This window comes from Rhamphochromis sp. 'chilingali' (genome assembly GCF_963969265.1).
Source record: "Rhamphochromis sp. 'chilingali' genome assembly, chromosome: 16".
Classification (NCBI taxonomy): Eukaryota; Metazoa; Chordata; class Actinopteri; order Cichliformes; family Cichlidae; genus Rhamphochromis; species Rhamphochromis sp. 'chilingali'.
The window spans coordinates 11,414,078-11,429,577 of NC_137943.1; the positions used below are offsets into that span (position 1 = coordinate 11,414,078).

The following is a 15,500-nucleotide window of genomic DNA, read 5'->3' on the forward strand; positions in this document are numbered from 1 at the left end:
TAGAGAGGTAGGCTATAATATGCTTAGTTGAAACGGGTCATTGGATTTTGTATTATTCTTTTAACATCACTGATGGAGATGTCAACTGAGATGGCAATTCAAGCAGAAGCTGAAGCACATCTCAAAGAGGAAGAGAAGTGATAAAAATGGAAACAAATTTGACGTCACTTTTCATTTAGTTAATTCAGAAGATCATTTTCTTTATATGCAAGTTTCATTCTACATATTCAAACTTCATTCCATATATTCAAGTGTACTTCTATGGGTGCTTCACTGTAGTCTCGCGTTATTTACTTCCGTTGACGCGTTTATATGGATGCGTGGTTGCTACGGGCGACTGACAACAGACGGCAACAGCGGAACAGCTAAAAGCTGGAGTTGACACTATCTTAGTGGAAATAAGTATTACTTTAACCCCCTCAGAAAGGCTGTCTTAATCAGAATAAGATGTCTAGCACTAACACAGCTCTGCCTGACACAGGCTGGGATGAGCACTTTGCTATCCCCGAGCCCAACGCTGAAAACAAGGCACTGCTTGAGGAGGTGAGTGTGGGAACGTAGTAACTGTTTATCTCACCGCCAAACTAATAGTTTTAGTAAGTGAAGTAATCTAAAGTGTCAAACAAATCTAACAGAGGAATCCGGGATCTCTGAACGAGCCTCTGAATGACTGTAATGCTCACAACGTAAAATAAATTCTGCTTGGGGTCTCATGCTTTGTTGTCAGGTCTGTTTGCGTCCTCTCTGACTTTACGACAAAAACGCCAGAATATATATATCGTATATACGGTGCACAATGTAATAGAGAATATGCTTGTTTTGGGGCTACATTGACGCTGTAAGTATCTAGACCAGAAGGGTCAGACCACTTTATGCATTATGCTTTTCATATATTTTTAACCCCCCCCCCCCCCCCGGATTTTTGATTTCTCTAAGTTCAAATAGTAAGTTCTCTGCTGAGCAACAGCAATGATTAAAATCAAAATCTGAAACACCCTTTATAGTGGAAAGGCTCTTTGGGTCCCATTTTTTTAAGCCATCACCAGAGTATTATTCTTGATCAGTTATTTTTCCTCCTTCAATGAACGAGCAATTTATGTTTATCTAAAACAGAGGAAGGACAGCTGATGTGTTAATAAATGCAGTTTTACAAATATATGTTATTTTTCAGTCTTTTGTCAGTACATCTAGCCTTCACTTTACAAAGCACAGGACGAATGTGGAGTTTCCAGGGTCTGCGCAGCCTCTTACCCTATTGCAGCTGGAATAGACTTGAACCCCCTGACAGCTGTAACCAGAGCCTTCCAATAGGCTGTTTCTGGCCTCATTTGCTTGACATCCCTGATGTAGACCACTTTGTAGCAGTGCCTGAGTTCACAAGTCCTAAGGTTTTTCAAAAAATTGGTAGGTGGCTAAGTGTTGCTTAGCCCTGTTCAAACATTCAAACATTCTTGTGTTACATTATCTGGTAACTTGCTCAACAACAGATTCGCAGAAAAGAGATGGAGCTGCTGGAGCTGGAGCACATGCTTGAGAGAAATAAAGATCACAAGAAGATAATGACTGAATACTTAAAGAATGCCAAACAAGAGCTGGATAACACTGAGGTGAGATTATTAGAGCATATTGTGAATTTACCGTTTGTCGTACCAGTGTGTGTCGTGTGTGAGACTTTTGTAACTGGCTTGTAGTTACTGTGTCATGGCGTGTTACTTTGTTATTCTGATGTTTTTTCTGCTCACAGGCTCTATGCAAGGCAAAGGAAAGAGAGGAAGAGTTTGAGAAACACTTGACAGCTCTCTCAGATAGAGAGAACGGTCGCCAGGCTCAGGAGGCTGCTGAGATGGAGAAAGAGCTCAAGTCTTTAGCAGAGAGGAAAGACATGATAGAGGTCTGTGTATATAAACATCTGTATATACACATCATATACAGGATTTGGCTTAGTTTAACTGTTGGTACCAAAATGACCTTCTGAACTTTTGCCCATCTTGCCAGAACCACATCTTCAAGGGCAAACAGAAGTTGGATGAGTTTATGGAGCAGATGAACTGGGACAAGCAGACCATGGATGTCTTTTTAGAGGAGTCGGCGCGTAAAGATGAGGACACAATGGCCATCATCAAGTATGCTCAGCAGGACGAGCAGAAGATCAAGGTTAAAAAAATAAAAATAAATTCTGGAATATGGATGATCAAGCTGTTTTCACTCTCTGCTAACAACTGTCTGATCTCTCCTCATATAGTCACTCACTCTGGCTATAGAGAAGAAGACACTGGAAGCCAAAGAAAAGCAAAGAGCACTGGTCAAAGAGTCGACTGAGACTTTATCTGCTCAGGTAATGTGAGACTGATTCTCAGCAGACAAACCAAAGCAGTTACAAAAACCTCCTTCAGGATGACTGCTGCTTCCTTTCCTGTCCAAACAGATCGCGTTGGATAAGACTACAGAGAATCTGCAGCAGGCACACCTGGAGGCCCAGCAACTCATCCACCAGTGGGAAAATACTATCAAGCAGATGATGCAACGGGATGAAGACATGCAGCAGTGTGCTCTGGTAAAGTGTACGGTGTGGTGGGGCGTGGTTTGCTGCTGCAGGTGCGATTGACCCATCTGCGTGGCAGCATATGCCACGCCATGCCGGCTTAAAAGTTTGGAGTTTTGGTGAACGTGGTTGTTGTTGTTATGTTGCGCTGGCAGCGGGAGAGCTGCAGCTCTGTGTCTGTGTGTACAGCAACCGGTAAAATAAAGATGATCAAAATGCCACTGGGTCTGCCGTGGTCATTTACATGGGGATTTACACTTCTGCTGATAAAAGACATGAAGGAAAGCCAAGAATATGTGAATTAACATTGAAGTACACGTGAGTAACACCTGTGTTGTTCCTTTATCATTCCAGCAAGTTGCCCAGTTGAACCAGGCTATGAGGGAAAGGAATGCCACGGTAACAGAGAGGAAGAACTTGCTAGATACTCAGAGGAGCAACAACAAGGAAACTGAGAGGAAGATAACTCTCACCAACCGACAGGGAGCAAAACTGAGACAGGATCTGAAGGAGCAGGAGAGTAACTGCAGCAGGCTGCAGGATGAGGTCAGTTCCTCAAACTGTGCTGTATCTAAAGGAGTAGTAGCTTCATGTTCTAAGAGCTTGTCAGTCAATGCTCATGTTTGTGTCCTGCAGCTGAATACCTGCAAAAACACACTGGACAGAACAACCTCTGACGTGGAGTCCCTGACATCCCAGATATCCAGAATGAAGAAAGACATCCAGGATAAAAATGACAAGTCAGTGGAATCTTACGACACATCCCTGCCTATAAAATAGCACTGTGATGTTTTACCTCTTTCCCATGTACTGCATGTATACTGTACAGTGCCGTGACAAAGTATTTGGCCTCTTTTTCCCCATACACACACATTTCCCAATCATCAAAAAAAGTTTTAATATTAGACAAACATAATTGGAGCAAATACAAAATGCAGATTTATAAAAGTAAAAAGTTAAAACTACGACCACCATGTTTGACTGTTGGTATGATGTTCTTTTAGAAAATGCTGTGTTAGTTTAACAGGACAGAAAGCTTCCAAAAGTCTTGTCAGTCCACAGAATATTTTCCCAAAAGTCTCGGTGATCATCAAGATGTTTTTGGCAAATGTGAGAAGAGCCTTTGTGGGTTTTTCTGGTCAGCAGTGGTTTTATCCTTGAACTCTCCCATACGTGCCATTTTTGCCCAGTCTCTTTCTTATTGTTGCATCATGACCTCTGACCTTAACTGAGACATGTGAGGCCTGCAGTTCTTTAGATGTTGTTCTGGTTCTTTTGTGACCTCCTGGATGAGTTCACCACTGTTCTCCATTTGTGGCTGTTGGCTCTGACTGTGGTTCATTGGAGGCCCAAGAAATGGCTTCTGTTTAAGCAATTTCTTGATTTAACAGCTCTGCCAGTAATCAGGCACGATTGTGGTGAGTGAAATTGGACTCAGCTTTCCAAATAATGAGGTTAATCACAGTTAATTCATAATTTAAAAAGGGGAAGAACTAATTTTTTACACATGCCAGGTAGATTGGCACTCAGTGCCCCCAATTAACTGTAGTGGTAATTATGAAAATCATTTTTTATTGTTTCTGTAACAGTTAATCCACCAGTATGCGTAAGCTCTTTTTTTAAATGATCAAAATGTAATAAAAAAACAAAAGAAAACAGTAAAGCACATTATTATTATTATTATTTGATGAAGATGGCAAATTACAATTATTTACTGAACAGAAAAATAGTTTGAGTGGTTGATTGTTAATTATTTTCTGACCTCTTAGAGAAGTCCAGTGTGCCCGCTCATATTTGGGTATAAAAACATGAATACTGTTTATTATTTGCCTAAAAAATAACAATATCATTTTTAGTTTTCAACAACTTTTTGACAATGTCTAAAATATTTGTCTTTTTTGTTTTTAGAGGTTATCTAATAAATCTGCGCCTTTTTGCAGGGCTTGTTAAATATACATGCCTGTGTGTGTGTCTGTGTTGTAGACTCAGGCAGGCTAGGGCATACAACGCTGCACTGGACGAGAAGCTGAAGGTGGTGACTCAGACAGCCCTTAGTGAGGAGGAGAGAGCTGCACAGATGGATCAGTTTCTTAAGGATGAGGAACAGGCCATCAAGGTGAGCTGCCAAATCTGATCCAGGTAGAAGAGAACTGTTGTGCACAGAATAAGAACTTTGTCTAAGAATTTCTGCCTACACTCGTTATTATGTTGGTTTTGTTTTCATGGCATGAATAAGACATACAAGAAAAAGAAAAACCTTTTACAAAACTATAAAACAGTGTTATTTAAATAGCATGAACTAAATATACTGATTGTACTGATGTATTAACACCATACAAGGGAAGGCTGCAGAAACCTCAAGGCTCATTAAAGGTCTGTTGTAATTGCAGTGATGTAATAGAATCGAGATGATCACATGGTGTAATCAGAAGTAGCATGATTTCAATTTCACTTTTTAAAATTTGGGTTTTTTAATAATTCACCTGCTAGAACCCAGATGAGCAGACTCCGAGCTCGGTGCCTCAGACCTGCTGTGTAACCCTTTGCTTGTGCTGTGCTACAGGACTTGGATGTCCAGCTGCGTGACTGCAGGGAGGAGCTGTTGCATCATAAGGAGCGTTTGCAGGCCGTTAAGACAAAGGAGAAGGATTTTATCTCGCAGGTTTCAAAGAGTAAATCCACCATTAACAGCCTGGAGAGTCAGCTCAGAAAACTGGAACAGGACCTGATTAGACACCAGATGACCATAAGTGACCAGGCACGCTTAGCAAAAATCATACACTCACGCACAGACACGAACGTGTGCGCTAGCCAGCTTTCACTACTCTGGTGCTGAAATACCAACATGTTAAACCTTCCTTCCTTACTTGTTTCCTGCTTTGTGTAGAATTGCAAGATGATCTTCCTAAAAACAAAACTGGCAAAGCTGAAAGGTGACGTTAACCAAGAAGAAAAGAAAATGCTCGACAGGAAGCTCGCTGAGCTGACCGAAGAACTCGAAGAGAAAAAGAAGAAAGCCAAAGTGCTTACCGACACTCTCAAGGAGGCTGAGGTCGATCTGATGCTTCGCTGTACTATTCTGCCTTTTTATGAATCCCATCTGACGTATTGCATTTGTTTGTCTCTGGCAGGATGATATTCGCAGTTTGAGGAAAGAGATTGAGAAGTCTGAAGCTCAGAAGAGAGATCTGAGCAGTAAGGTGGAGGAGCTCCTGCTAATCCGTAACACCAGTGAGAAGGAGCTGAAGACTCTCAGACTGAGGAAGCAGGTAACTAACTAATGGAGGCTAATTCAGTGCATCATGCTCATAGGCACGTGGTTGTGGTGTGCTATGTTCACCATTATAATTTAAATTCAGCTTTTATTTTAAAGAACCTACAATAACACAGAGACAACCCAACAATCAGATGACCCCCTAGGAGTAGGGATGGGAATTGATAAGAATTTAGCAGTTTCTTATTGATTCTCATTAGGTTTTCATTAGCTCCACTGTGAGAGTCAACACCATTATTTCAAAGACATTACGTTCATGCAAATCGACTGCATGCTGTGTGGTCAAATGTTTAAGCGTGTTGAAGGTATTTTTTACTCTTTGCTATGATCATTGTTGGTGTTGTCACTTAAAATAAGTAATGTACTGTCTGTACTACACAGAACACATGCAGTACATAACTTAATTACCCTCAGGAGAAACTAACTTGTTACATTGCTTTCACATTTCTCTGAAAAATGACCTGAAACACTTATCAGTATAACCCTATACTCTACAGTCCCACACACCAACATAAATCCCTATCCTAATGAGGACACACATTCAGGGTCCAGCTGACGGGGTGGGGTCTGCATTCGCTCAGCTTTAACAACACTCTGGGTTCTTGGCTAGTTTAGCGTTAGCATGATGTCTCATCTTTTTGTGGAATAAAAAAGTGTAATAATGAGTCAAACAATGGGTGTTTTAATAAATAGTAAATAATTAGCCTGTTTTTTCTTCACTAACCAATGTGGGTTAGGACTGAAAACATTAAAATTTCTGTTGATCACATGGAAATGGATGGATACCCCATGGACCACACATGTTATTGTTAGCCTCATGTGTTTCTCATCAGGAAAACAAAGTGGAGCACCAAATGTTAAAGATACAGGTCAAACGTGTGAGGGATCTTCTGTACAGCAAGGCTGACAACGTGCTGTCGCTGGAGAAGAGACTGCTGCAACTACAAACAACCATGAAGGAGAGGGAGGATGAGATTAAGGTCTACAAAGAAATGCTCAGCCAGCAGCTCAAGATCAGTGAGCAGGAGAGGCAGAAACTCAGGTGGGACAAAAAGAACAAGACTATCCACTTTGCTGTCAGTTGAGTTTTGCATCTGGTTTATCAGATTTTTTTCTGTTTCAGTGCTGAACTCAGTGAGAAACTATCCAAGATTGACACGATGAAGAAATGTTTCGAGATTGTGAGCCTTTCCATGGCACCTCCTGAGGAAGAAGAGGCGAAATCGCAGGCTTACTACATCACAAAGGTCTGCACACACACTGCTGTGTTAAAGCAGACTATGGTTTGATTTTTTTTTCCCACAGCACCACACAATCACTTTGAATGACCACTCTGTGCTTTTTCTGCAGGCTGCACAAGAGAAAGAGGAGCTTAGGAGGAAAGGCGATGAGCTGGATGCTACAATCCACAAAGTGGAGCTGGAAAACAAAGCTCTGGAAAACACCATCCAGCTGTTCAACAACAGTAACTCTGCATTTCGCCAGTCTCTGAACAAAGTGAATGAATCCAGTATGTATGAGAGGGTGGATGGAATGACACCAAACCAGCAACTCAAAAGTCCCCCTTATCACCAGGAAGTTTTATGTCATTTTTTCCTCTTTAGGTCCAATGTACCAGGAAAAAGTGAAACTGGAAGGGCAGCTGAATGTGGGTCAAGAGACGCTGAACTATATGAAAAGGCAGATCCAAGAGCTTCAACAGGATATGCAGGTTTTTGCTATTTATTGTAGCTGCTAGTACTAAGAAAAAGCAACCTGTACTTAAATGCTGAATACCTCAAGCTAATTCGGAATTAGGTGAAGTCTGTCATCATAATGTTCAGCACAAGGCTGAACTACAGGCTAAACACACAAAGCAGTTTAGTGTGTTAATGTTTTTTGAGTTGGGTCTAAAATAGTCTTGTATACTCAGTTCTTCCTGTGTTTGTAGAAACCACCAGCTGGTGCTATTCTTTGCTGATAAAATGAAAGATGACTTTGACTACTTGGGATGCTGGTTCCGTATTTATCTGTCAGATAACAGATGAAACTATGCAATCAGGGAGCTACTTTCGTATCACAAGTATCACATGCAACATCTGAAGAGAGGAGTTTCAGGGGGTGAAACAATTCATGAAGTTGCTAACCTGCAGATGACTTTGTTTTTTTATTGCTGGGGTGTGAAAAACAAGGCACAGGGCCAGAATTGGCCTAACATAGACTCCAGTGTGGCCCAGTAGACACATTTCTTTCATTTACTACAGCAGTTCTTTTTCATCATCATGTAGAAAAACTGAGACGTACTTTTAAAATTGCACCCCCCCTTTCTCACCATCTCTTCTCCCCTCTATTTTTCTTTCTCTCCCTCTCTTTCTTTCATTCTCTCTCCCTGTCCTATCCCCCAGTCATGTCTGTCCCGTCTGTAACAACTGAAAATCAAATCAAATAAATACATAATTATAATAAAGGTCAATCAAATGGACCAATATGGCAAGGCCACGATGATCCAATTGGTAAAGTAAATCCGCTTGGCATCTTTCTTGGCCTTCAGACAACAATTCTGATGGCTAAAGATCCAAATGGGACAGGCAAAAAAACAAAAAACAAAACATAAATAAATAAAATAAAATAAAATAAAATTGCACTTCCTTGTCTTTTATCAAGATATCTTGGGGACTAAATGTGTAGTTAATCTTCTTCACGCTGTCAGAAAGGGAATTTTAACAGGCCACTGCACTTGGCTCATGATGTAAAAGGAGTTTGGCGTCCTTGGTTATGCGCACACATGTGGGGGAAGGTGTGTTTCTGTGTAGCTCAGAAAGAGCTGAAAGTATCTTTCTCAGCTGCATATTGTCCATCAGTTTATCTATTAAATAAACCAGAATTTGATCGAGGGGGTTGGAGTTTAATGACATTTAATGACAATCTAATTAACAATTAATAATAAGCTCCGTGTGAGAGCTGCTTAGTTTCCACATTATAAGAACCAGTCTCAGGTCAACAGCAGTTATACAGTAAAATGTTATTTACCATTTTTAATCTTCTTGAGTTAAAAAATCTGTGTTGGTATTTGTTCTCATTTCCAGCATGAAAGAGTAGCTTGAGTATCATATAGCAGAGTATTATTAACAGTTAATTTTTGTAAAAACTATCGGAGTCATCTAGTGTAACTAACCTTGCATGAATCCCTGTGTATGTGTGCCTCAGTGAATGCTTTCTTTTTATGTGTTTGTGTGTACACCGCGCTCTGGTTTCAGGACCTGAACTATGTGTTGGAAAGTCTGCCACAAGAAGAGCGAATGGAGAGAGATAAGATAGAGAACAAACATGCCCTCGTCAGCAAAATGAACGAAGAAGTTACTTCCCAGCAGGAGAAAATTGACAGAGCCTCAAAGCAGGTTTGATGTCCAACTGCATCATGTTTTCTAAGCACATTTGTTAACCTGCCGCACCTGTGACCAGTCAACAGCAGAACGAAGCAGCGCCATGTTATAAATGTGTGCTACTCTGCTGATTTTCCAGTTCTCTAAGCTGACCAAAGAAGTCCGCTCAGCAAAGGGCACCAAAGGCGAGACTTTCGAAGAGAAAGACATTAAGCTGAGGGAGTTGAAGGAATTCATCAAGAATGTGGACAGGATGCTGAATGAGGCCTGGGAGGGCAATCCTGACCTCAGATCAGTGATGGAGAAGTATTTCCTGCAGGTACAGTTCTTCAAGGATTATTGAACGCTTTGATTTACTGTTGAAGCTCCTTTAACTTGAACACTTTCTCTCTCTCAGGCCAGTCTGTCTCTTCCCTCTCCTTCTCCCACTCCTGCCAGCCAGCGGAGCTCCAAGACAAGTTCCCCCCGCTGCTCCACCTCTTTCAGGTCAGGCTTCATCCGTTCCTAATAAAACCTCTGATCCTCCAAAGAAGCTTCTTCTTTTGCATTTTTATGTTTTGTTTTCCTCTGCAGGTCTCTGGCATCCTCAGCCAGCGCCAGCCCCCGGACCGTGGCGCCTCACTCCCCGACACTGAAGACAGTGGAACTGAGCCTGGATCTGACTGCGACCTCCCCTCCTCTCACCACCTCCAGATGTTCCAGCTCTGCGAGCAGCTCAAGCAGCAGCAGAAAGTCAAAGAAGCTTTAGTGTCTTTCTCCTCTGATTGCTGCTTTACCATTGAGAACTACTCAGTTTCAGGATCATTTGTTTTTTGTGTCTTTTTTGGTGTGTCGCACTCATTTCAGAGTAAATCTTGAATCTGTTAGATTTTCAGACTCTGTGAATCTAGTGTAATCTGATTTTTTTCTTTGGATTCTCCTTTTCTTTGCTTGTTTTGTCTTACAAATACATACATACGCAAAGAGTTCTCAATAAAATGTTATTGACAAGCCACTCTCTATTGGTGTCTTTTATTATGGTGGTACAGCTTTTATCTTGCTATTACCCATGTGCTGTAGTCATTCTTATTGGTAGCTTTTATCTATGAACATAACTCGTTATTTTTTATTTTTTTTATCCGTTATCAATGTTTGAACCTTTTATTGTTTTATGTAAAGCACTTTGGTATGCCCAAGGCTTTTAAATGTGCTCTATAAATAAAGATTGTTGTTGTTGTTGTTGAGTATTTGTATGACTGCGGTACCTTGAAAGCTTTCCTAAACTACCTACTTCACTACATATACACAGTGTGAAAGGTATTCAGCTATTTCTCTTACCCAGCTTTAGCAGCAGCTGAAATGTTTTCTGTGCTTTCTTTGTGTGTTACAATCTGTTCGACTTTTTGGTAGCTGATTTTTTTTTTCTGAGAATGTTTTAAAGAGTAGGAGTGCCTCACTGTCTGAAAACTGTGCTACTTCCTCATGTTTCATGACATGGTTTGTTCTGACCCCATTGTTCCTGCTCATCCAATTCTTCAAGGAAGTTTTGCAACCAGGCCACTCCCTCTCTGTAACACTATTAGTCTCTCGTACAGACTAAAAGCAGACAGACAGACTACAGGAACAATACTGCACCTTAACAGATTTCGCTCTTTTCTTTGGAATAAAGCTTCAACATGCTGCTGCTGATCCTGTTTGCTGGATGTTTGGCCACATCTGTAGCACAGAACAGTGAGTACATTCTTTAATGATCATAAGGAAATGTAATGGTGATCTTTTAAATAACAATGTTAATAAGCTAAAACTGTCAAGATATGAAATGTGACCTTAACTTTGCTCATGTTTTAGTAACTGTAATAGGAACGCCTGCACAGACCAGTGAGTTACTCTTTAGTGATCATAAGGAAATGCAAAATCGATCTTTTAAATAACAATGGTTATAAGTTAAAATTGTCTAGATATGAAATGTGACCTTAACTGTGCTCATTTCAGCAGCATTTCCCACTGCTTTTGAAGGAGCAATGTCTGCAGTTTATACGCCAGAATGTAAGTGCCTTTTAAATTGTAGTGTATAATTTGCACTGAGGCCTGAAATCAAAGGTCTGATTTTGATTAATTTTTCTCTGTTGATCTTTCAGACGTGGCAATCCTTCAGGCTTATGTCCAGTACGCTGGCCCATTTGATCTAAATGAGACGACAGCTCAGCTGATCTTGAACGAGGTACCTGTCTTTTTACAAAATAAGCTTAATGTCGATAGAAACTGTAACAGCCAGTTCTGTATGTGTGTCAATGAGCGACTCAAAATAATGGGTTTAAAAATGATGTCTTTCAGCTTGGCCAGCGCATCAGACAGGAGCTACCAGATTCCAGTATAAGTCTGAAAATTAGAAACATCACCAAAGTCTGACACCTCACAAGCTTGTCTTTACTCGTTTGATTTGTGTTGATCATAGCTCGACTCGGTTATCTGAGTGGGATATGTAAAGTTCACTTCAGCAGATATTTATAGTCATTTTCAGGTGATGGTTTTATATTAGTCTTTAACAGAGGAATTGAACTGATGTGTTTCTAATACTTGAATAAGGCAACGTCTTCAACATGAAAGATAAACATTGAATATCGAAACAAAAATGACCAAACAATCCAATTCTTTTAAACCTGTTGTATGTCAGAAACAGGCCACTCCCTCTGTGCAATGAATTGCTTGTAAAGAATGAAAGTAGCTATAAGCTCTTGTGTGTGACAAATGTCCAAAAACCTGAAGATGGGGCGATTCAGCTGTTTTAAAGATGAATCAAAGTGCTTGAAATTGAAATCTGTAGCTTTGTGATCAAACTGAGTTACTAAGTATCCAAAACAGAGGAAACAGGATTTCGTCGTAACCAGATAACCCTGAGTTTTCTATACTACAGTTATGGTTTACATCTTACTGGATTACAGTATATTGCAGTATAACTTAATTACAATTTCATCTCTACACTCAAACCCTTAAAAGCACAAACAAAAGCAGCTGAGAGATTAAAAAGTAAAGCTGATGGGAGAGGATGTTCAGAGTTTTGGTTTAAAATTTTCTGGAAGCGCTGATTCTTCTTTTTACAACATGCTTTGAGCACAACACAGATTCTCTGCCGGGAGTAAATGGTTCATATTTGCAAGCTGTTAAGCTGTGATTTTCTAAAACCACTGAATGAAGCACAAGCTGTGCGTCACAATGTCACAGAAATATGCATGTATTCATTTAATGATGCAGAAAATATGAATACCTCATTCTAATCCCGCTGTAAAGTCTCCTTTACACCGATGGAAATGTACATGAAGTATACATGAAGCTTTTTCCAGCTCTCTTTTAATGGGCTGTGGGACAGTAAGCTTTAATGTTTACATAGATCCAGTTTAATGTGCAGCCCCAGAAGCAGGGGATGTACTAAAATTTGGATGTTTTTATTATATCTTTTGTGGACATTTTCTGTTTATGGAGAAGGACACACTGTTCAAAGCAAACATTTCTCAGAGGCAACATATGGAGCCTGCAGGATCCGTTCGTCTCTTACAGCAGGGCGCACTTGGCGGCATCAAACCCAGGGCAGATCCACTTGTTGCTGAACTTTTTGTATCCCTCGGCGTCGCTCAGTGTACTTCCTGAGCAGAGAGAAGCAAACATTGCTGATGTGATTTCATAATTCACAGTAACATCGAGCAATTATTCCACTTACCGTCCATCAGGTTCTGCATGCTGCAGTAGTTTGTGCCGTTATCAGCTGGATCTGTGGAGAACTGAGACACCGCCTCTCCCTGCTCGTCAGAAACATGTTGGCTTGTCAAACAAGAAATTCTGGGAGTAAATCTGATGAAATGTTCAGCGTTCTGATTTTATCTCCGATCAAGCATTCCACCAGACTTGTAGTCTGTAATTTATACACAGTTTATACACACTTACGGTCACTTTGCAAATTGTGGACTGCTCTACAAGGAACTGAAGGTCGTTCACTTTCTTTGTTCTGGGAGATGTGTGCGTGGCTATGATCAGGTTGGGAGCTGATGACACAAGCTGTCAAGACATTTCAAGCTGATTGAAGTCTGACAGTAACATTTTATGTAACACAAAGTGCCAGAAGGAGTCTGATGAGTTTGCAGGCTTGGCAAAATGACAGCTGAGAGCTCAACCTAGGTTTGCCACTTATCTGTACTTTAACCCTTTATTGACCATGGGCCCACCGGCGGGCCCATTTTACAGGTAAATTTGACGGGCCGGTCAATAAAGGGTTAATTTTAATAACTGTACAGTACTGTTTTGGTAACTATTGTCTATGATGTAAATATGTAAAAATGTTTGTGTGCTTCTGTTCTATGTCTTGTATCCTGCTCTGTTTGTACATGTGTCTTTTTGCTCCTTTTACAACCAAATTTCCTCTTGTGGGACAATTAAAGGATTATTCTATTCTAAAACGTTAAGGCACCTAAACATACCTACAGGAACTGCTTGACCTGGGGAAAGTCCTGCTATGCTGATGTTAATGCCAGAGAAGAAACTGCAGTTATTGAGACAGCAGTGTTTTGGTGACATTTTGATGCGATTCATTCAGATTCGGTGCGCCTGCTTGTTAGCTTTACATGGTCTGACACTTTCAAGACTGAGTTCCTGTGGTTTTCTAAATACTTCTACTATGCAATAATACCACTTACCGCTGTGCTACTTTCAGTTTCTCCCTTGCAACAACTTTACAGCAGGCAGCAGGTAGTTCTGCATGTTTGATCTGGCAGAGTTTGTGGGTCTGTGGGTCTTTGCTTTTAGCAGTAACTCATTCATTTAAATAGATACATCAAGAAAGAGATCACTTTACCCAAATCCCATAAACAGCATTTATAACATACATAGCAAATGTTATTAATGGTTAGCAAATGCTTCATCTTCACTGAGGGTGAAGTTTGAGGTTTTTTAGTGTAAAAAATTTATCCCACACTTTAAAGAATAGGAAGTGATGTGTCTGACCTCATAGGAGCACTGCTCTCCTGCATACAGACAGCTTCTGCTGATCTGCCAGGCTTTGATCTGGCTCACAAGCCTTTCAGAGACATTGCTGCAGGAGATGCCAAAGAGCCTGAAGAGCAGAGCAGTGAAATTATTCAATCAAAATGTGTTGACAGAAGCACAAGAAATATCAGTTCACTTAAAGAGAGATGTTACTTTAAGAAGAAAAAAAATGGAAACTGTTCTCTGCACAGACATGACTAATGTGAGTGCACAAACACGACCAAAGAAGACTGAATTGAACTTCACTGCAACAAAACTTCTGCATCTGATATTAATAACTCCATGAATTCATTTTAGGAAAAGGTGCACTGCAAAGTGTATAATTCAACATCTCAGTTCCACACACAAATCCTCAAAGACGATACACGTTACCATTTGATTTTGCAGTGTGCAGTGCGTTCAGCCGGAGAGATGCTGAGTGTTGCCCCCACAATCAGAGATGAAGATAAAAAGAGGAATCTCAGGTCCATACTAAAGGCGGGTATGCTGAAGGTCGGTTTGTAGTGTGCAAACGTCTCCTAAGTGTCTGCTCAAACTGTCCCTGGGGTTTAAAAGAGCACCCGGCTCATGTGGAAGACTGGAGGAGGTCAGTGTAAGGTTGATTAACATGGCCTGTGCCGTGGGAGATGGGACAGTTATATATGCAATTAGACGCAGCTGGTTATTTCTGTGTCTTTCATTCTGGATATTCAATACACTGAATATTTTTTAAACTGATTTCCTGCTTTCTGCAGTCGAGCATTTCCATGGAAGATGTGTTCAAAGGCGTGAAACTGGATTAAAACACAGCATGTAACCGTGTAAGAAACCATTCTCAGCTACACACATTCCTTTAGTCTCCTTTCTACCTCCCAGGATCAAACTTTGGGTGTTTTGTGAATGTTTCTTTTTCTTTTAAGCAAGCAACGAAGACGAAAACGACTGTTCTTCGAGAAACCTGGAGAAATTACAGGAAAGCTGCCCAAGAGAGTTGAGAGTGTGTTGAAGAATAAAGGCACACACCATTTTTACCCATTCCTAGCACAATACAACTTTTTCCCCAGTGCTGTGTTAATCAATTATATTCCTTGTTAAATGTTAAATGATCAGTCAGGTTCTAACTGTAAATCATAGGATCACTTGGACACAACTGAAGTTGAGAACAGCTGCACAGGACTCTCCCAGGTCTAAAATCGGTTATGTTGGGTTTTTTTTAGTGCAAGACAGAGCTGACTGCGGTCAAACAGCATTTGTTATGGAGCACTGCGTGCTCAAAAAAGAAACATTTTAATCTCTTTGGCATAACTAGAAATCTATGAGACATGGTTTA

The 15,500-nt window shown here is 40.6% G+C and overlaps 1 protein-coding gene across 1 annotated transcript; it reads left to right on the forward strand.

Moving 5' to 3' along the window:
- Positions 1–313: 313 nt before the first annotated feature.
- On the forward strand, positions 314–10,384 carry ccdc39 (coiled-coil domain 39 molecular ruler complex subunit). Its single transcript, XM_080862071.1, has 20 exons — positions 314–543; positions 1,488–1,607; positions 1,745–1,891; positions 1,996–2,154; positions 2,243–2,335; positions 2,426–2,554; positions 2,897–3,088; positions 3,179–3,282; positions 4,526–4,658; positions 5,106–5,300; positions 5,430–5,594; positions 5,674–5,811; positions 6,650–6,858; positions 6,940–7,063; positions 7,167–7,326; positions 7,421–7,527; positions 9,053–9,193; positions 9,318–9,497; positions 9,576–9,664; positions 9,752–10,384. The coding sequence occupies exons 1-20, from the start codon at positions 448–450 to the stop codon at positions 9,924–9,926; spliced, it is 2,856 nt and encodes a 951-aa protein (XP_080718197.1). The 5' UTR covers positions 314–447; the 3' UTR covers positions 9,927–10,384.
- The last annotated feature ends 5,116 nt before the right edge of the window (positions 10,385–15,500 follow it).